This window comes from Trematomus bernacchii, unplaced genomic scaffold (genome assembly GCF_902827165.1).
Source record: "Trematomus bernacchii unplaced genomic scaffold, fTreBer1.1, whole genome shotgun sequence".
NCBI classification, from domain to species: domain Eukaryota; kingdom Metazoa; phylum Chordata; class Actinopteri; order Perciformes; family Nototheniidae; genus Trematomus; species Trematomus bernacchii.
The window spans coordinates 11,166,272-11,188,497 of NW_022987803.1; the positions used below are offsets into that span (position 1 = coordinate 11,166,272).

Below are 22,226 nucleotides of genomic sequence, written 5' to 3' on the forward strand. Positions count from 1 at the left end.
AGACCTCAACAATGGAATTATGATCAGTGGAAATGGCCATGACACCTCTCCTTTAAGCTCCAACCACCGGAATTCGTTATGATAGTCAAGAAAACTCTCCTGGTGAATTGTATTCAAATTCCAACAACATTCACCCCTCCCTCATCAACCTTGAAGTTTACCCTCACGTAGGGTGGACCCACATGCGAGTGAAAAAGAAAATGTGAAAAAAGTCAAACTTTTATTTTTGAAAGCCCGATTTTCTAACGCTGCGCATGCAGTAGGCGTTGGACTGGAAATGCCGGAGAACATAAACGGTTTTGAAAAAGTGATCGTGATCATCTTCTCAATAAAACATCTTTGCTGATGTTTTTTCGAGTCTTCTGGCCAATCGGAATCAACATAATGGCAGAATAACTTGGTGGTAGAACTATTCTTTATACATCCATGGGTACATATTCAGATAAAAATGAACAAGTAATGAAATACGACCCCCGGTTTGATGATTGACAGGTCAAAGAACAATGGGGGCTATCTACCCTTACCCACAATTTAAAGTAATTCACACAGACTATCTCCTCTTTCCTCTTCTCTCTGTGTGGAGCAGCAGGTTCAGCTGTCAGAACAAAGTGAAAATAAGAAAATGGCATAAACTATTATTACATTTGTCAGGTAGTAATAGATTTATTTATTTTCTTCTCAGAGTGTATCAGAATGCGTATTTATATGTTAGTATTTCAAAAAATCTCCTGGGGGAGAATCCCCCCAGACCCCCCTTCTGGGGTTGGGTTTTCAGCATATCATGTTTTTCACGTGTGGTGAATTTGCAGGATTGGCTCCAAGTCTGCCTTTTTATTGAATACAAGTCAAGTGTGCCTTTTTTTGTTATACAGTTCAACTTTGATTCTAGAAACTTGATGACCATCATCAGATTAAACTTTCTTTAAAAGCATACTTTAGTTCTGTGAAGGGATATAAGGATATATGCACTGTACTTCACTTTAATTACAATTGTATGCAGATTTTTTGTTGAATAGATTTGAGCAGTTCAAAATTGAGAAGAAAAAAGTGGGTCCCGAGGCCTGACCCGTTGAGAACCACTGCTTTAGACAATTGGCGTAACCACTTATTATAAAGGAATCTCTGCCAGGTGGAGACAACTGTCATTGAATACGTTTTGTGTCTATACGTGCTCAGCAGAGAAGCACGATTTATTTGGCTTTGTCGGGGGAAAGCACTTTAATGGACTGGCAGCAGCAGGTATTATAGATTGTAGGAGATGAAAACGGCAGTAGGTATCAAAGCTTAAACAAGAGTGATGTTACTTTGTTTTAATAAAAACAACTAAACGAGAACATCATATGTATCATTGGCTAATGTGCTACTATAGTGTCCTTAGAATCAGTGCCATGGTCATACTATGGTCTTTAAAACATAAATAAAATGTAAAAAAGCTCATTAAAAACATTGACAATGTGAGGCTAAAGAGACTTTAGCCTCACTTGAGCTTTTCAGACAATTTTGTATCTCTGTCTTCATGTCTCTGCAAGCTTACCTATTTTTTATAGTGTACCTAATAGTGTATACGTAAGGGATAATGTGCAGCGAGGTGGTCATTATGGGTAAAAGAACACCCGACAGGCTGACCAGGGAGCCCGACGCGAAGCGGAGGGATCTTGATCAGCTTGAAGGCCACATTCTCAAAAAGGAACGACGTGACTCCCAATATTAATTTAAATGCTTTTATTGATTTAGAAAAACATTTATTGATTTAAAAAATAGTATTATTGATTTAAAAAATAGTTTTATTGATTTAAAATGACATGCATCCGCTAAGAAAAATAGTCCGTTGTTACCGTTTGAACTACGTAGCAACGTCAGGAACTGCTTCGATAGCGTTTTTGCGATTACAGATTTGAAAACATTGTTGCTTGCTTTAAAAGTACACAAAATGCATTATGTCAATCCTTGGAAAAGTATCTAGATATCCCTGACCTAATGCCCAAGTAACTGGCAACTGAATATATTTTGCCGTTTGATGTCGGGACCGCAGCTCTGTGTTGAGGGTTTCTGACCGTTGCTGTCAAACTCTGTTGGTTGGTTCTTTTTAATCAGCCAGTCTTTAAATAGTTTCATAGCCCATAATGTGGTCCGTCTTTTGGCCTCTCTTACTTCTCCGCTGTTTTCTTGTCCCTCTTGTCATTTTCTTTTCTTCACTGGGGACTCATCAGCCACTAACCATTCATCCAAATTACTGTGCTCTCCAAATATATTACAATTAATATTAAAATCCTTCATGTTGCTCTCAGACGGTAGACAACGGAAAACTAAAGACAAGCAAACAGTTTGAAAAGCAAACTGTATACAGTTTGCTTTTCAACCAAGCTGTATACAGTTTGCTTTTCAACCAAGCTGTATACAGTTAAATCGACCGGACTTCTTTCTGCAGATGTGAGCGTCCTTAACAACGGTCAATAAATCCTTGACAGTGGTATGTATTACTGGATTAACAACTTGTCACGTGTTCTGAATTGACCAATCAGAATCGAGTGTTCAACTAAGCCATGTAATAATGTAATATAACAGCCATTGCAGCAGGAATGAAAAAAAAAACATGTTATGGTGAAATGTCGGTCTATTCCCTTTTATCTAAATTGTAACCTTACAATAGCTTGCCATGGCCATGATTGCTATAAAGATGAATTTGAAGTATAGCTCATTTTGGCAAGTCCATTAAGTCATAACGTAACAGTCACTTAATATAAAGAAGTCCATTTATTTATTACCTAGTAAATTGAAAGGAATTGATATACTAGGCAATTGGCATACAGAGTCAAACTGGACCTCCAGCTGACATGTAAGCGTCCTTTTTATCAGCAGGACACAGAACAGATGTGGTTATTAACTACATGGATTTAGTTTCTATAGTGACCTTACATACGTGACGACTGAACAAAAATACATCAACAATTAATTAAGGGCCCTGGCAGGGGATCACAAAGTGTAGCTTCAAATGTACTATGTTCCATGTGGTTAGCTTTACATTAGGATGGACAATGCTACCAGGTGGCACTTTTAAACTTAGCATTTGCCCTCCACAACCCACACATGTGCACACACACAGCACTATCAATTATTCCTACCAACAATACAACTCTATATTGATCATTCAAACTTAAAATTAACTGCATGTAGAAAGATTATTTAATCACAGAAAACCCACACACACATTCCTGTACATGTGTAGCTATTTGACTGTGTCCCCACTTGGGCCGCAGTGTTTATAAGAAAGTCCCCAAACAGTGCAGATCAACAACGGCCTGTCAGCTTTCTACTGTAGCCATGGACAGAGCAGAGACAAAGGGACCACGGAGAGAGAGCTGCATCCGTCCATCAGACTCTGTATGTCCCCCAAACAGCTTTGATTGAAGATGAAAGAAAGGGAGAGAGAGAGAGAGTAAGTGAGGACAGCAGACAGCTAGGAAGAAGACAGAAAGACAGGCTCCTAAGGTATTGGCCATGCTCATGAGGCCCCTGTAACTTGTATGGACCATAATTAAAGCAGAGCCCAGACTTTGAGTATTTCTCTTTTTAAACGTTGTTGCTCTCTGTTGCCAACCTCAAAAAGGACTGTCAAAGGTGGGAAAAGAAGAAAGGTAAATCTCTGAATAAACCTACGCACGGTGGCTTCTAGGTAAGGACCTGCATTATATCTGCTTTATTCCCACAAATACTGTACCTTTAAACTAATGCGCACTCACGTGCAGTGCAAGGCACCTAATTGCTCTGGCAGCCATTGAATGATGACAATGGCCGTGGTGGGAGTTGGCGAGACTTTGTTGGGATGTATGTAATTATTCAGTTGCACAAAAGGAGGGGCCGATGCGGTGCCAGAGCAGATTTACTGTGTCTGTGGTCAGTGCATTCAAGCAGGGTATCTAATGATGTGCACTTACGGGCTAAATTACCAAAGCATTGTTTACCTCTGTTCTTAGAGTGCAGGCCCCACCGAGAGCAAGAGCCCAAGAAGGTGCCGTAGCACAGAAGAAGAAAAAAAAACAGATGGATCTGCTGAAGTTTAAATTAAAGCAAATGATCTGAAAGTGAAGAGGAATATCAAAAGAAGATGAATGGTATCCATGGAAGCAGAGAGAGTGGAGGGGCTGAAATGTCTAACTCTCTTTTTGGTAAAGGCCCTCTCTTCACAGGGCGGCTGACAGCCAGCTAGCTAGCAGATCCCCGGGTGGGGGGGCGGAGAACACAAACTGTCCGACTCTTGAGTATACCGCTCAGACATTTCCACGCTGCACTTTTCTGTACATGGTCCAAACACAAATATAAAAGTGATATATTGTCCAATTAGGAAAATATACACAAAAGACCCACACAAATATTGCTATTTGTGACGAAGTTTGAAGAGGAGAAATGTACCGTAAGAGAAATAAGTAATATTACTCAGGGCTCATATAATGATGCGGTCCTATATGTTTGTTTGCTTGTTAGAGTAGAAACACCCATAGCCATAACTTGTGACAGCAGCACACATTTGAGCCGCTGTCAGAGGTCATTTACATAATGAAAGAAGGAAATTACCAAGGAGGCAAAGGCAGGACAAGCCTGCCATTTGGCAGAGAGGGAGGAAATGAAGATGGAAGGAAAATAGTTTGGCAAGAAAGGGGCATTGGACAGAGGGAGCAGCAGGACTGGAGTGAGGGATAAGGGTGGAGAGTGCAGGAAGCAGCAGAGAGAGAGAAGGGGAGAGCGGAGGGGCTTCAAGAGCTGAGACCGTTGAACCATGAAGGCAGGCATGCCAGTGAGTTGGACAATGCAGAAGCGTTTTTGAGAAAGTGGCGAAGCTGGAAAGCCTCAAAAGTATGGAGAAAGTTGCAGATTATGTCCAGCTGGGGAGTTTTCACAGATTAAAAAGTTTACACAAAGAGAGACAAAGACTCAAAAAAGATAGTCAGAGCAGCAGGAAACTAGTTTCTAGTCAGGGGAAGCAGGTGTTGCGGCGCTCATTTGGACGACGCTCTTACCTTGGCAGATGCGGAAGCCACTGATCCTGCTGCCGTGATGCCTCGCTTGACCGCGATGTCGCTACTCGATGTTGTCACGGCAACTGTAACCGGGGTGGGGAGGAGGGAGGGGATGACTGGGAGGGGAAGGAGCCCCGGACGGTTGTTGCCATTGACGATGGCAGAGGCACAGCTATGGTTGGCTCCTCCATTGTGGAGGCCAGAAGGACGGATGTCTCTCCGCTCCCAGGGTCCCCGGTAGTCCCTCTCAAAGCGGTGGTGGTGGCGTGACATCACTTCCTCTTCCTCTCAGAGGGAATAACGGGGGCAAGCCTGCAGTAAATAGAAAGAGAGAGAGTATATGTGAAGTTTTATTAAATACGCTAATGGAAGAAGGAGATACACAGACAAAGGCAAGGTCTTAAAGGTAGAAAAAGAGTAGGGGACACCGGAGGAATTAAGAGGAGAACATCTTGACATGGAGATGTAAATGCTCAAAGCATCTGCTCCCAATGCACCTGACTGACACATACACACTGCGGCTCATTTGTTGCCTCTAATTTCTATTCTCCCAGTCATTAACGAGGGCTGCGATGAGAGGGAGAGAAATGAGCACTGCTAAGCAGGTCTATAAAAAAAACACCATCAGGAGCTACGTTTGCCGCGTGAAGCATGCAGGCTCGACAATGAGGTTAAAGCAATACGGCCGAGCGAGAGACGAACAAGTGCACGCTTGCTCAAGTTGTTCCAAGGACAACACAACAGTAGCATGACCTTGCGGTCAAAACCCATTCACCTGCATAGATAAATACCCCCGCAATTACAGCTCATCTCGTACATCTAATGGATGGTTAATTCAATCAGGTCGCCCTTGAATTGCATTTGAGGGTTCTCCCCTTTTCCAGCACAGTAGGCTGTGATAGGCGACAGTGAGCTAGAATTACATCAGTATAGGGCATGGCGCTATTGTGTAGCATGAGCAGCGGATCACTCTATATTATATCATAAATCAAAGCAGCACAAGATCTGAGAAGTGAAATCCATCACTGAGGGGTTTTGCAGCGCATTGTACTCCTCCTCACCAAAGGCACGTTATGCTTCCCGAGCCCTTGATAACAGATTTAATAAATAAATAACAACCTCAAACCCAGGTTCAGCAAGCCCCCTGCAAAATCCCCTGGTCTGTAAGGAGAGAATGACAGCAGATGATAGGTCTTTATTCCTCACACTGGGGTCTGTCACGCTGCTTCTTTTCTCACAGAGGAGCGAACGCCTTGAAATGCCAGCTTCTCCGTGTGTATTGCTCTGTGTGTGTGTGTGTGTGTGTGTGTGTGTGTGTGTGTGTGTGTGTGTGTGTGTGTGTGTGTGTGTGTGTGTGTGTGTGTGTGTGTGTGTGTGTGTGTGTGTGTGTGTGTGTACTACAAGTGAATGACTATGTATGCACGTACTGTTTTGGTAAGATGTAATGAGACCGCACATTTTCAAAAACGACAGTGTGCTGTACGAGTAGTAGTAAGTGTTTGAGCAGGCAGCTGGAAATAAAAGGTTCTTTGAAAAAGCTTTGATGCAAGCGATACACAAAGCAGCCTGTGGTGGGAGCGCTGGCCCGTCTCCATCTTTAGCTGCTGTAACCGTCCATTCATTTACCTGCTCAAACACTCACTCTTTCTTCCTTTATGTCCATCTCCATTTAATTATTTTTCATTGTGTTTTATTTCCTCTCCCAATCCCACCTTTTATTTATGTATTTCTAAACATGGTCTGCTCTGTACAAATACAGCAGGCTGATAGTCGGTGATAGAGCCAGACTGAGCTACTAAAAGCTGCGGGACAACACTCTCTCCACTGGTTCTGCAATAACCTCTCCACCTTCCTGCAGAAACCTCTTTTAACAACCTCAACATTTCCAATAGAATAGGCTTTGTATTATCTCAGCAACATGTTTGAGACAGAAAGAGAGAGGAACAAGGTGCTGGTCCAGTGGAACAATGGCAGAGTTAGTGCTCGGCAATATTCTCTTATCATCCGAGCTCCACACCTCAGTTGAGAAATAAGAGAGCAGGAAGACAATTCCGCCACATAAAAACAGATAGAGGTGGGGGGGGGGGGAGGGAAGAATGGGACCATGTCTTCACAATAGGCAAACTTGGGGGCAGAGTGCATTTGCATTCTGTACAATTTGTTTTGACCAACCCTCTCCCGATGTGAAGTGGGTGCAGGCCATTGTGCATCCACTGAGCTCTTCAGTCTGGACAGTATCAAGATTCAATACTCATTTTCAGTTTGTTTTGTCTTTAGGTAAAACGGCGTACAAATATATTCAAAAGGGATTAAAGTAAATGTAAAAGAGCTTTGTGGGATAACCTTCAGAAATATACTGAATAAGGAAACTAGCAGAAACTAAGTAAAGTTCACAGGATTTCCAAGATAATATTTTAGAAGAGGGATTGGAGGTTGCTCAGCACTCTATGTATGAAATGAGAAGTTTTTAATCCGGCACCAAACTATTATTCTCTCATCTCTCGGTCTTTCCAATTTATAATAAAAATATAGATGAATGAAACCTTATGAGAGCAAATGAAAAAGATGTTAGTGGTTAAGTATCTGGTGAAATGGTGTATTTATGCCTTTATTTGGCCAGCGCATATTGACTTATAGCAGATGCATGGAAATCATTTACAAATGCATTATGTAGGAGCCTGTAAAGAACATATTTCTATTGAATAAAAAAGGACATGTCAAATACAGTTTGTTTAAAAATAATTAAAGTTGATAGAATATTTAATGTTTATTTTGAATACATTATTGTATATGCTAAGATTATTTGCTAATATTTGTTCTTTGCAAAGATAATAGAATAAAAAAGTATAACCATTTTATAATAACACCAGTGAATAATGACATGGATATTTTTAGAGAGTATTTCAAGATAAAACGATTGGACCAGAATAATGTGATCTTAACCTTCAAATAAAACCTGATTCTTAAAAATAAATTAAAATCATTCGATCTTTAACCAGAAGCTATGGTACACCCTAAACTGCGGTTTGTTTTAAGTAGTATATACAAACAACAAATGCTGTTTTTCTTTAGGAGCGCATGCTTCAAATCCACTCATTTACCCAAGTTGCATTTTGTGCACTACATTTCAATATGTGCACAATCCTTTGAGTGAATTATTTTCATCCCTGCACATAGCATGTCAGTATGTACTATGCTATATAACCAGAGGCCGGCAACAGATCCCTGCACAACGAGTGTCACATATCCCACTACCTTCCTTGGTGAACGGGATGATTTAAGCTACTAATTACAGGCCGTTAAAACTCTTTCACAGCTGAATTTCTGCAACTGCTTTCAAGTCTATGTGTGCGTGTCGGTGGCGGTGTATAAACTCACAGCACCTTGAGACACGCTAACAGTGTTTTTTGCACACAGAGGCGATAAAAGAAAATTCACTCTCAGAGTTGCTTGTGGAAACCAACACCTAGCACACCTGTGGACTGTACCACACCAGATAAACACTTAAATACATCACATCTACAATGACACCTTGCTCTGCACTGCTCTAGGGAGAAGGTACCAATAAAGATTTTTCTCCTTTCCTTTTCACATCCAATGTAGTCACTGTGAGCCCTGGACAAACCAACGGCCTTTCAGAGGAGAGATGATAATCTTTGAAGCAAGGCCCGCATTTAAAGCCAACCTCTTTAAAAGCCTTTTCAAATTCATAAGAAATTAATGACAGCATTGCCATCATGCCCTGCAGCAATCAATGAGGCGCTTCAGCTCCTGCAATCCTGTCAGCATCTAACCCGAAGGTATCAGACTTTCCCACGCCAAATGCTATTTTCTGATTCTGGCTCCTACTTCAAATTAATACTGAGATTCTATTCCAGAGAGTTGAAAATCCAAACAAATGATTAAAATAATCACTAATCCTGATGAAGCACAAATAGTAACGGGCTAGTACAGAGAAGAGCTGAATAAGAAAGTGAGAAATATCATGTCAGCAGCAATCAAACCTAATGAGCTGTCGGACTGGCATATCCATTGTGTTGTCAGTCACATCATGAGTTAAGAGCTGCAGAGGAGGTACAGTGTGTGTGTTGGTCTCCGGGTATTTTAGAAATGGCTATTCTAGCCCTGCTGATGCGTCAGAATTCTTCCCAGCGTTCTAAATGCATCTTCAGGTGAGCGAGAAGAGTGACACTATGTGGGGGGTGTACAAACATGGGAAAGAAACGCAGCTAATGAGTGTAATGTGAACGTTTGGGCGTACGCCACTGATCGCAAGTGTGCGAGGCCTATTGTCATCATCATGACCTCATTGCTGTCACCATGGGGATGCCCTGCATGTTCCTGTGTGTTCCTGTGCCAGTTGTGAGTGCACTTTCCACGCAGCGCACATCAGGAACCTTCAATAACTTGAGTTCCCCAAGCGACGGCGGAGTGATTAGCCAAAAATAAAAAAGTTGTCTGGCAGGTGGGAACGTGAGACACACACCCTAAAAGAACAGCATCTGTCACTCCGAGGTGGCACGCAGCATGTCGGAGTGTGTGTGACAGAGCTGCGTTAACAAAGCCATGTGGGAATACGCGGGGAGTCATAGATAGACGTGAGGAAAGAGGGAGCATAACAGATGGACATAACATGGCAGCGACAGAGTGACAGCGAGCCAGTGTGAGCGAGCAAATGAGATGTAACAGCGGTACTGTATGTGTGTGTATGCAGCCTGAAATAGAGATGAGTGTTAAAGATGTGATCAGGGTGGGGAGGGAATGTGTGTCATACTTCTGTTCTAGGGTGTGATGTTTGCTTTGCTGGCACATTCTGTTTTGCTTTGAATACCCCCCGCTAGTCCCCGAGCTGCAGATACTCCCAGAGAGACGAGGCTCTATTTCCAATCCGTAGTAGTGTTTACGTCTATTGACCCAGTGACAGCCCAGCGTTCACCACACTCACATACACACATATACAGAGCCACCTGCTACACTCTGTGCTAATAATCAATGTGTCCATCAGCAAGCCTGTGTGGTACAAACGAGGGCCGGGGAAGGTATACTGTAACTTTATGAGGATAAGATATTGCTGTAAATGAGCAGCCCTGTGGGAGATGTGCACAGACGGCCACTAAAACACACACACACACTTCCACACACGCACGTTACATATACACAGATACAATCGCAGACCAGTAAATGTGCCGACAGTTCCTCCAGGACAATAGAGGTATTCATCCTGATATTTAAATAATAGGAGACTGTAGGTACAGGAATAGCCTGGAGCAACGCAAGGCACAGTCTCGGGTCTTTTTAAATTCTGCTCCTCAGCTCAGGTCCGTGCCGCTCAACACACACCAGATGATGAAGATACAGAGTCTCAATTTGGGCAGTGCATCTTTTACACCTTTACGTAAATACATGCGTGCACAAACGATCAATGCGGTGTCATTAATTAAGGAACTACGTGCACACTAAATCATAGAATGTGTAACAACACGTTCTGTATTAAAACCACACTATGTGACAATCAGCCACATTTTGTAATATAAATTGATGTAACACATGTCTCTGCATTTTAATACAAATTATTTCATATTGCAGTGGTTATTACAACTTAAAACTGAAATGTTTCTTTATGAACATGAAAAACATGCATTGTATAGTAACCATCCAAAATAAAAAAGAATTATAAAACTATAATAAATGGGAAAAACTATATAAATGTCCATTATATTCCTTAGCATTCCAAAACAATTTAACATGTCTGAAACATTCATCTTGGTTATATTATCATTTAAGTTATGGTAACATAATGTATTATTGCATTTTCATAAATTATTTTAGGAATTGTAATAATAACTGAAAGATGAAAAAAAGTATTACATAATGCAGGGGAAAGTATTACATATTGCATCCAAGCTGTTTAATACAAATTGGAGTAGAATATAAAAAAGACTAAATGTCTGCTGTGAAAAGAGTATGTTGGTAATACTTTCTTTATTTTGGAGATGTTTCTCAAGTATTGATTGACAAAGCAAACTGATCTTCCAGAAAAGAGCAAGGGCTTCCTGGGTATTTTTAGCGTGCCGTCATGAGGACGTGATACAGGAGAAACCTAATTGATGTTGCACAAGACTGAAGAAAACAACAGAGAAGAAGCTAGACAAAAGGCAAACAGAGGAAAGGGAAAATGGAGTTTCGTGTGTGTAGAGGCGAGGTGTGGGGGTTGCAATAAGGAAGAGAAAGGGCCATCTTCAGGGATGAGAAGCAGAGATGAATGCAGCTACCTGCTGGCATGGAAACCAACGAGCCCATTGTTGGGATTGATTCCTAGCATTAGCGGGTCCAATTAATCCCCGCGGTTTGAGGGGAATTAGTACTTTGCTACAATTCGTACACCTCATTAGTGGTCTGAGTGGAATCCGGAGACGCCGTGCAGTCAGCAGCGGATCATAAAAACATGGGATGTCTCAAAACAGAGCCCACCAGCTTAGGCACCATTCAAACCATAAATAGCCTTCATTTTAGCAGATGATTAGAGGCACGTATGCTGGTTTTACTTAAACAGCTGCAGCTACAGGACAACTGGGAAGCATTTGACTTTAATAAACCTAACCACAGGCAGTCATTCTGAGCAGATTCTAGCACTAATCTGAATCAAGCACCTCACATTTCCTTATCTCATCTGCCTATTAGGATTTTCACAGAGGTTTCAGAGGCGATGATGGTGGGAGATGGCACACTGTACATTCATCCGACACCTTGATGGATGAAACACTGGTGGGTGACATACACACACTGCCTTATTTTGCCATAGACAGGAAATTCCTAATCATATTCTCTTTGATAAAGCATGCAAGAAAAGGCCACATCATTCAAAGCGGATAAAAAAGGGATAAGGTGCATTATGTTGACAGAGAGAAAGATAAATACAAAGAAGGGATGAAACCAGTTATTATTTTATAAGATAAAGAAATATCGCCTATACCCGCACCCCTGACAGCAGACTTCCTCCTCAGTGTGCATCAGCACAATTCATTTAAGCAGCGAAATAACAAGTAAAACTATCTGATCTATCTGGGGAAAAAAAGTCAGCAGCATGTGTTGTGTGTGTGTGTTTTTCATGTGTGTTTTTGTGGTGGGACACGGCATGATGCAAGTGTTTCTAAGCTGTAGTTTGAACACAGGCCTTTGTTTTGACTTTTGCACGGGACGAACCATCATTTTCCTGTTCAAAATGTCAGCTCTCACTGGCAGCCGTCCAGACAGGAATGACCACGGTGTTGTGAAATATTGCAATGCCCGAGTTAGTAACACCCTGCCAGTGTTAGGTAGACAGTATCCCAGGCATGTGATAAGCCTGAGGAAGAGAGAGGCACTGCTACCTCCATCACCGCACGCTGCTGCTCAGTTAATTAAAACACAGACTTTCAACAAAACGCCACATTATCACAACGACAAGACAAAGAGCTGGAGAAAAACCCTGGGGCTAGTGTGCACACATACCGACACGACTTTCTGCATGCTTTCTGTTCTACGTGGTGTGGGAGACGCAGATTTCCAGACGCCAATCATGCACTGTACTTTTGCGTGTATTCTCTATGGCCCATGGAAGCTGTCGCCTTTTTTCTCTCCTCACTGCATCCTTTTCTACACATTTCTCTGTTCTCTAAATAAAAAAAAAAACAACGGCGGCGGCGGCAACACACACACACACACACACACACACACACACACACACACACACACACACACACACACACACACACACACACACACACACACACACACACACACACACACACACACACACACACACACAACACACACACACACACACACACACACACACACACACACACACACACACACACCACACAACACACACACACACACACCACACACACACACAACACACACACACACACACACACACACACACACACAACACACACACACACACACACACACACACACACACACACACACCACACACACACACACACACACACACACACACACACACACCACACACACACACACACACACACACACACACACACACACACACACACACACACACACACACACACACACACACACACACACACACACACACACACACACACACACACACACAAAGTGCAAGAATAGTGACTTAATTATCTAAATGGCTGCTGCGGAGATTACTGAGGGCAGTGAGCATCCATCTCTTTCAACACCACCGGCTTAGAGTGCGCGGCCAAACTGGAGGAGAGATCAAGAGATATATACATCAATAACAGAGACACCGCGGCAACGAGAGAGTGAAAAAGAGACGCGGAGAATAAAACGATAGCAAAAGACGGGCGACAATGTGAAAGGGAGCACGGGGAGTGGATACAGGGACAGTGATTTACAATAGAGAAGTTTGCATCCTCAGCTGCAGAGAGTTTGCCAGCAGCAGAGATCATGACATTCCCCTCTGTCGCCATGGAGATGCCCTGTGCGTCTTCGATTTTGCTCTTCGCGTCATTACCATAGAGATGCTCGGGGCAGGATTGTAGCTTGACCCCCCTCTCGAAGCAACAAAGGCTGCACATTTAGGTCCATCCCTCCCTTACATTTTTGACTTGTGCGCGGCCAAGCGGTTACAGAGGTCTTCCTCTGACTGGAGGGCCTGTGGTTTGATCCCCTTGTGTGTACGTACAGTAGTGCTCCAAGAGCCCTTGAGCAAGATATGTAACCCCTACCTGCTCTAGAGGCACCAGTCCTGCTGGCTGACCCTGCACCCCAACCACAGGGCAGGAACAGCATTTGGATGTAGAGGCTGCAGAAAGTCTACTGTATGAGACAAAAAGAGTAATACTACAAGCAGCTTTTGTGGAGCACTGCACCATGCAAAATTCTAGCACTGAAAGACGATTAAACTATGAGAACAACACAACCACCCAAGATTCTCTAAGCTGAAATTATTAAATGTTCTTATTAAATATTCTTGTTAAGTCTAGGTTTTGGGAAATGACAGCTTTTGCAGCCAACATTTCCCTTGTTAGAACTTTAAGCATGACAGCAGGGACAGTGGTAAAGAAAGTGTGCTTATGACCGGAAAGCTCACTGGTTGGATCCCCAGGCTGTCTGAGGAAACCGAGTGAACAAATAACTCTGCCTTCACAACAACTACTGCCAATGTACCACTGAACAAGATTTACTGCACTGCAACTTCCCCAAGTCATACTTAGTTGTCTCTCTTAGTTTGGCCCCATCCAAGTTCAATGCCAGCCAGTGATTTAGTGCTCAACCTCAGCATTGTGAATGTTTGCCAGTATGGGAATAGAACCCAGGTTCCTCTGGTTTGCCCATAGACTGCAATACTTTCCCCAAGTGACACCAGGCCTAGTCAACAGTAACAACCTTTCAGCTCCCTGTTGAGAACATGTTGAACTCTGAGGGGGAGGAAAAGTAAACATGTCTGAAAAGCCACATAAAACAAAACGAAAAGCTTGTAACAGATGGAAACGACTGACACTTGAATGCCATTTCAAAAGACAAACATGGTTGCGGATGCAATTACGCAGAAATTGTGGCGATTTTGTAAAAGGTATTGACTGTTAAAGAGTTATTATTTAGCTCGAGTGATGGAAAAAATCAAAGATGATTTAATCATTTGTAAGCATGCAGAGGAATACTGTTCAGAGACAGTTAGATAAGTGAGTTGTTTTGTGCACGCAGTTGGGTAAACAGGGCCTTTAATAGATTAAGTTTAAATGGCACACTACAAGGAATATTCAATAAATCAAAGACCGATGTTTGTATTTTAGAGAGTCGATTACATTAAAGCTAAAGCAAAACAGAATTCAGATGTGCTATGCTCCAAATTCCCAACCCAGTCAGCTCCAATACTTTTTATAACGGTTAATGACAGAGCCTCGAGATAGATGGTCCAACCATTTATTGCTCTTCCTACAAAGCACAGACACAGAATTAGCATTACACATGTGCATTTATGAGAGTACACAAACGAAAATTCCAACACACAAACCCAGGTACACACACAGACGTACACCCAGAACGGCTCTCTCTCTCCCTGATTAAGCAGGGCCATCTGCTCGAGTCCCCCGTCACCACCGACGGCTTCTGCGTGTCCAGGCGACTCCGGGCGAGCCAGAAATCCCCCAGTGCGATCCAACGGCATATTAATCTCCTCAAATCTCAACCTTTTCAAAAGGGCAGATGCCACGGTAACCTCAGTGCACTCGTTCTGGGCAACATCATCTCACTCTCTCAAATACACGATTCTGTCACTTCTGCCTTTTATGACATGAAAAGAGAAGGCGGGGGCGAGTGTATCTTTCCTTTCTCTTCCTATGCTTTTTCTTTCTCTCTACTTATCTCATGTCTCTGGGTGCTTTCTCTAAAAGCCATTCTCTGTCTCCGTCCGTCGTTTCATATCTGTATGAACACAGTGGCCTTTGAGAGCGCGCAGTGAGTGGCGCTGCAGCCAGGTCTGGCCCAGAGGAGCGGTTGGAGCGGTATAGATTAATGGCCCAGGAGACAGTCTAGGCAAGTGGGATGAACAAATAGAAGGGGGCCACTGAAATGACCAAAAAGGAAAAGAGGAGAGAGGTAATGATAAGGAGAATGAGGCGTACACTAAATTGTAGGAGAGGTACCGACTGGGGAAATGTGTTCTGTCACAGTATAGTTTTATACCCCCCTCAGACTGAAGAAGTGAATTAAAAATGAATGGGTCGATGTGCATCATTCAACACGACCCTCCTCCCACCTAGGTTGGATGAAGGTCGGACACTATCCAGATGTAGTGAACTGCAGTCTCTATTAAGAATAGAAACCTCATTAAATGCTCCCGCGGTTAAAAATACATTTATGAACATTAACTTTCTACTCGAAAAAATAGGTGACAAGTATTGTGAAAAATATGAAGAAAGAGAGAATGATAAATGCATTTGGTACTTGTTTGATGTGATGTAATTATGCAGAAGTAATTCTGAGGATTGCCTGCGATGTGTATTGAGCTATAGTTGCAGACTTGACTGTGATAACATGTGACAGCATGGACGGATGTGACCAGAGCTGCAACAGTTCATCGATTAGTCAACGGGCAGAAATTAATTGAGTTTGATAAACAATTAATCACCAAAGTGAGCAACAACAGTGACAGCCTACAGGAATGCTAGCAGCTATGTGCAGCTGAGCTAGCCACCACGGTGACAGCGCTACATGCTGATCATAAGCAGGTATAAGGTTAACCATGTTCAGTATCTTAGGGTGTTAGCATGATATTTTGTTCTAATTGGCAATAAACTAAAACAAAAAGGCTGAAAGGAATGTTTTTACATACTGGTCATAAAGCAAATGTTTGCTTCCATCAGCATGCTAACAATAACAATGCTAACATGGAGCAGCTAATCACACCATTAGTTTGTCTAAACAACATCTCAAATCTTGGGCCCGTTCTCATTTCATCAAATGTCCCTCCTCGACTCCTATCCTCGAGACTTAGTCCCGCCCACAGGAGATGCGAGCGGAGGAGCCGAGGAGAAAAGAGGGGAAGCAGCAGGCGGTTAGAGAAATGAGAACTCCTCTCCTCTGAGCGGTCATTTTAAAGAGACGTCCATTAATGATGACAGGAGGCACAGCAGCCCTCTGTCTGATGGACAGATGTGTTCATGACGACTTATATATTTACTTTTAATTCATTCACAGTGCGGACACACACACACACACACACACACACACACTTTCAGAATCAAACAGAGCACTCTCATAATAACGTAACACTATCAGAGACTGGATATATCCCCCCCCCCCCCCCCCTCTTTGGTCGCTACAATGAGGGAAATAAATGACGGGCCAAAAGTTTTATTTACAAGTATTACAAGTAAGCAGAGGACACCAAACCAACTGAGACCTGTCTGTCCGCTGCATCTACGCACACACTGTACCACACACACACGCACCTACAGCTCCTAAAGCATATAATCAGGCTACAGCCGTTGTGTATTTTATTATGTGAAGCACTAAATGGTTTTAGAAAAATATCGACTTTGTTTGTAGATATCTACTAAACTAAAGCAAATAAAGAGAGTAGGTCTGTTATACTGAGTGATATATATTTTACACACTGCTCTGCTTTCTGCACGGACCTCACAGCTGTTCTCACTGTAAACATCGCGTCGCGATGAAAGAAGTTAATAAAATAATATCCAGGGGATGCATGCAGAGCTTTCATTGGCTGAGATCAGTCCGGCCGTGCATCACGACTCTTTGAAACTTCTCTGTTGCCGGAAATGCATCCACGAAGGAGCCATGGAGGACCCATCAGTGTATCCTCGGTTATAGCTCCTCCAGAGAGCCTCCTCGACGCTCGGTCCTCGATGTGCATTTCGAGAAATGAGATGTCCTTCAACATGGCGCGCTAAAATTCATTTCCGGGTCACTACCGGAGGACGGAGGACCGAGGAGTCGAGGAGTCGAGGAGGGACATTTGATGAAATGAGAACGGGCCTTGGGCTCTGATATCTTGCGGGCATTTCAAACTTTTATTTATATAATTTTAATCGATTCATATAGAAACTATTATCTGATAATGAGAAAAATCCTCTTGCAGGCATAAATATGAGTTTAATATTTTGTAGATCCCATCATCACAGTATAACAGAGGTGTGGGAGAATCTAAAAGTATCTTATTTCTGAATTCTTCCATTTGAATAAATGAATGGTGCTGCGGCTACAGTAGATGGCGTTACAGTGGGAAACGCTATCTTTGCTTTCTTGCCCGTTCTTTGTCCCTCTCCTTATTCCTCATTGATTGACTGTCTGTCTGTCTGTCTTTCCAACATCTCAGCTGTGCTATAAATCATCCACATGAGTCCAGGGCTAACAGAGAGAGAAAAAAGAGAGATGCGGGTTGTTGGGCAACATCAGAGATAGCGGAAGTGAAGTGAGAGATAAAAAGAGAAGCAAGAGAAGGAGGAGGAAAGGCAATGACAACAGAGTGAAAAAAAGAAAGCCAGGGAGATTGAGAAACGGTGACACACACACACACACACACACACACACACACACACACACACACACACACACAGGTTAATCAATAAGGTGGGAATGTGGACACATGGTAAATTACTTTCATGGCAATAACAGAGCAGCCACTATCCCTCTTTTTAATATGTTCACAGAGTGTCAGAGGCTGAAACACGCAATATATAGTGGGTAAGAAGCGTGAGAGAGAAGGCGGGAAGCGGGGGGAGTCGTGGCCGTGTGTGTGAGTGTGTGTTGGGGGAGCTGTGATGTATAGGCCTGGACAGTTAGTCTGCACTCAGATAAAAGCAGGTGAATCATGATTAGGTTGGATAAAGTGTCCATGCTGGCTTATCCTTAGAAACACACTCACTCACACACATACACACTCTCTTTCTCAACACCCTTATCGTGTGTCCTTTCTCATGAGCTCTCAATGCATCAAAACCTGCACTCCCAACATGAATCCACCATAATATGAGAAAAAAAATTCATTACAGGGGTAAAAACTATCCCTCTTCTCTTCGGGTCACATTGATTTCGGGGATATTGGAGGCCAGGCAACTTTTTCACCTTGGCGTCACAAATCTGTCCGCCTGTCACCGCTTGGAGAGGCACCAGATTACACAATGCCCCTGCGGGTTGACCTTCACTTAACTATCTGACCGCGGCCACATCATCCTCCATGTCTTTTATTGACTTGATTCCATCTAACTCCATCTCATCTTCGCTCGCTGTGTTTGAGACCAGTCGGCAAATGTTGTTACCGTAAATGAGAGCGGCTTCTCAATTGACTTGGGTCCCCTTTAAAGTGGTGCTAAATAAGTAATGGGGCGTCTCATCTGCTTTGGCCAGCCAGTAGCTGGATGGGTTACAGTAAAGGGAGATTAATGGATGGGCAAATGGAGATAAATGCATGAGCTAAATGAAAGCACAAGACCGGCTGATGATGGGACGCAATGACATATTGCCTCAATACACAACTGAACAACTGTCAAAGTGTGGATCGATTCCAGGTAGGCTGCATTATACAGGTAGACTATTCATCATTGTACTATTAATCATACCCTTTTTGAATACTTGTTAGATTTCAAGATATCAGACCATTCCAGTCTAGGTCTGATTACAATTCGTCGAAGTACCAATGAATTTGAGTAATGACCAGCTGGAGAAACAGAAGAAATGGCCGGTTAATGTAGGTAGCTATAATGGAGAGTCTGAAATTCAACCCTCAAAACGTGGAATCAGTTACAGGGTCAGCACAAAGTGAGGAGAAAGGCTGGATATGCTACTAACTTGCAGGCTAAATCAGTTAACCCCAAACCCAACAGTAACACGTCTGCCTCTTTACATCAAATAAGTCAGCTATACATTAATAGTATCTTTAAAACTACTCTCCATAGCCAGAAAGTCTAAACAAATATAAGAGCTAGGATGATAAAGTCAAAACATCTAAATGTTGAATGACAACTATTTATATATTTATTTAATTGAATAACCTTTTATCATTTATATATAACAAAAATGTGTGCATTTTCCATCATATATTAGGGGTGTAACGGTATCCGTATTCGTCCCGAACCGTCACGACTATATGTGTAAAAGGCAACTTCCGGACTTTGTGTGGACTTGATTCAGTATAATCAATATACCTTTGCTGTTGTGAAGCAAGAGATAAGCAACCAGACCCATTGCCTCTGACAATTCTGTCATTCTGTCTCTGCTTTTCTACAGTCGCCAACATTCACATATATCTTTCAATCCTCCCTGCATTTCATACATACTGATACTTCCATCTGCCACAACCTGAGTTTACCTTTGAAAATAGTTTTATTCATTTGGAATGAAATCAACAACCTATGCATCCTCTTATGCTGCATGACACGTACACTGGTAAGGTTTGAGATGCCTATACCTGGGATGGTATATGACTGTATGTTAATGTGAACACAGGAAGCTGGAATATGCGTCTGATAGCAGTAATGTGTTGTCCTCTCTCTGTCAGACCAAGGCTGCTCTCTTGTCTCTTCTCTGATGTCTCATTTGGCCAAACCACAAGCAGCACAAACCCTGTGACAATCAATTCCCGCAATTTGATCTTAATTAGCTGACCACAAAGAGCTGCACATGACTACTGATGAAGATGAGGCGTCTTGCTCTTCCTCTATAGGAGTCCTTCTTTAAAGACATTTATGTGTTCTCTGTAAAGACAATTTTCCCACTACACATTTTAATGACATGTAGGTCTAATGATGCGTGTTAAGTCCTAGCCTGTGACAAACCCGTGACACATGGCCAAGGCAAACCACTTTGCTTCGGTTTCATCTGCATCAAAGGAGAGACTGCTTATCATTCGATTGGCATCAAAGGAATTGCTTTGGACAGCACAGGATCTGTCAATGCTCCCTCTTGTAAGCAGGCTTTTAACCAGCCGCCTCTCATTTCCAATGAAAGATATCAGCCGTTTGAACCATGCTTTTTCATATAACATGGATGGAATAGGAGCTATGGTAAGGCTCTGGTGTAATTCATAATGCCCCTGGGTCCTGGGTATGAAGACATGTGCTTTAATTAGATGGGCTCATGGTGAAAACAATTTGGGATTCAGTGTAACACTCCCCTACCAGCTTCTACACTGGGGCTTTGTAAAAACTGAAGATAATGGATGTCTCCATGGGCGCATGTTCATAAATAAAACAAGCCCAGCTACTTGCCTGGTATTAACTGCACTTTTCACATGGAATGGGATATTGATGCTAATGGAACACATGCAAAGCAAATGGGGACAGTTCTGTGGCCTTTTGACCTCCGGTGGCAACAAACATGGCCGTGCACGTAGTGAGCAAATTCAGAGATGAGCCTGCATCCAGAGAGGAATAAATATGTGGATAATGTTCCCCGCGCTCTGCAGTTTCAGTAAAAAAAAGTCTGTGAAATGTAGAATTTGATATGCTGTGAGGGTCAGCCCCGGGTTCTCTGGCAGATGAGCCAGAAAGGAGAAGGGAGGGAGAATGTTTGTGTACAGCAGGCAAAACAAAGCATTGGGCACTACTATGAATGTATTCTTTATGTATGGATGGACTGAGACCTGAGCTATGACTGCAGCATGAAAAAACATTTATGCCTAAAAGATACACTGCCGCTCGTGTGGTTCTATATTGTGGAGCTAAATGTTAAGGCTGCTGCAAGACAGGTATGTGATTTGTGTTGAAGAAAGTTAAAGAAACAAAGAAGGATGAGACAGAGGGGGGGGAAAGTATTGGGGGGAGAGAGAGGGCGGCTTCAGAGCAGAACAATAATTTACAGGTATTGTAAAAGAAGTGCTGGCGGGGACGTCAGTAAAACAAAAATGCCAAACCGCTCTCTGGAGGGAGCGCAGTTTTATACATTTCTACAGACATATTTCATCAGTGGAGAGTGGAACCCTTTCTCAAGTAGTCCCTCCAGAACATTCAAGTAGGGCAAAGTGCTTTCTTTGGAGTCATTTTTTAATTGCCCTGTAAAGTAGAATTCAAAAGATGACAAGGAGCCGTGATTGATATATCTGAATCGTTAAGACATATAATCTTCAAAATGTATTGTTATGCAAAGGTCGACGTCTCGCCCGTAATGATGACAAATGATTCATTGTACAAGACTGTTAACATTTTGCATCTCTTCCTCTTTTTCTGTAGTCTTTTATTGATGCTGCTGACATTGGCGTGCACTTGCCACCCCTCGACGCCCCGTTCCCCCTGAAGCCGAGGCACACTGGGTTAGGGGGCTGCTATTTTATGGCATCCCTCAGGCCCTTTCACTTTGATAAAGGTTGCATACCTCGGGGCATTTTTGAGAACATTTTCCACTCTCTCCTGACACTTCCACCTTGCAACCCCTGTCCCCCGCTCAGCACGCCCTTTCCCCCCGGCGCAGCGCGGTTAACGACCGTGACACAGCGCACCGGCTGGATAATCCCAGTGAGACCGAGAGGACCATTAGGGAAAGGAGGCCGCTAAAATGCCAAGCCATATTACCTAACCCCCCCCCCCTCCTCCTCCTCAGACACTAGGTTCCCTCACTGTCTCTTTCTTACAGAGGGCACCTGGTACCGCATCTCTTCATTAATGCATGGAGGCAGGGGGTGGGTCACACACACACAACTTCTCATTCCCTCACAGAGCCACTTATCTGTAGTGAAAAGCATGACTACATTGCGTCTGACAA

The 22,226-nt window shown here is 42.9% G+C and overlaps 1 protein-coding gene across 1 annotated transcript in view; it reads right to left on the reverse strand.

Annotated features, from left to right (window-relative positions):
* Positions 1-22,226, reverse strand: part of LOC117498323 (kelch-like protein 29) — a 205,540-nt gene that overhangs the window by 132,114 nt on the left and 51,200 nt on the right. Inside the window, 1 exon segment of the mRNA XM_034150343.1 lies at positions 5,016-5,327. Within this exon segment, the coding sequence (XP_034006234.1) occupies positions 5,016-5,288 (273 nt within the window). The 5' untranslated portion in view covers positions 5,289-5,327.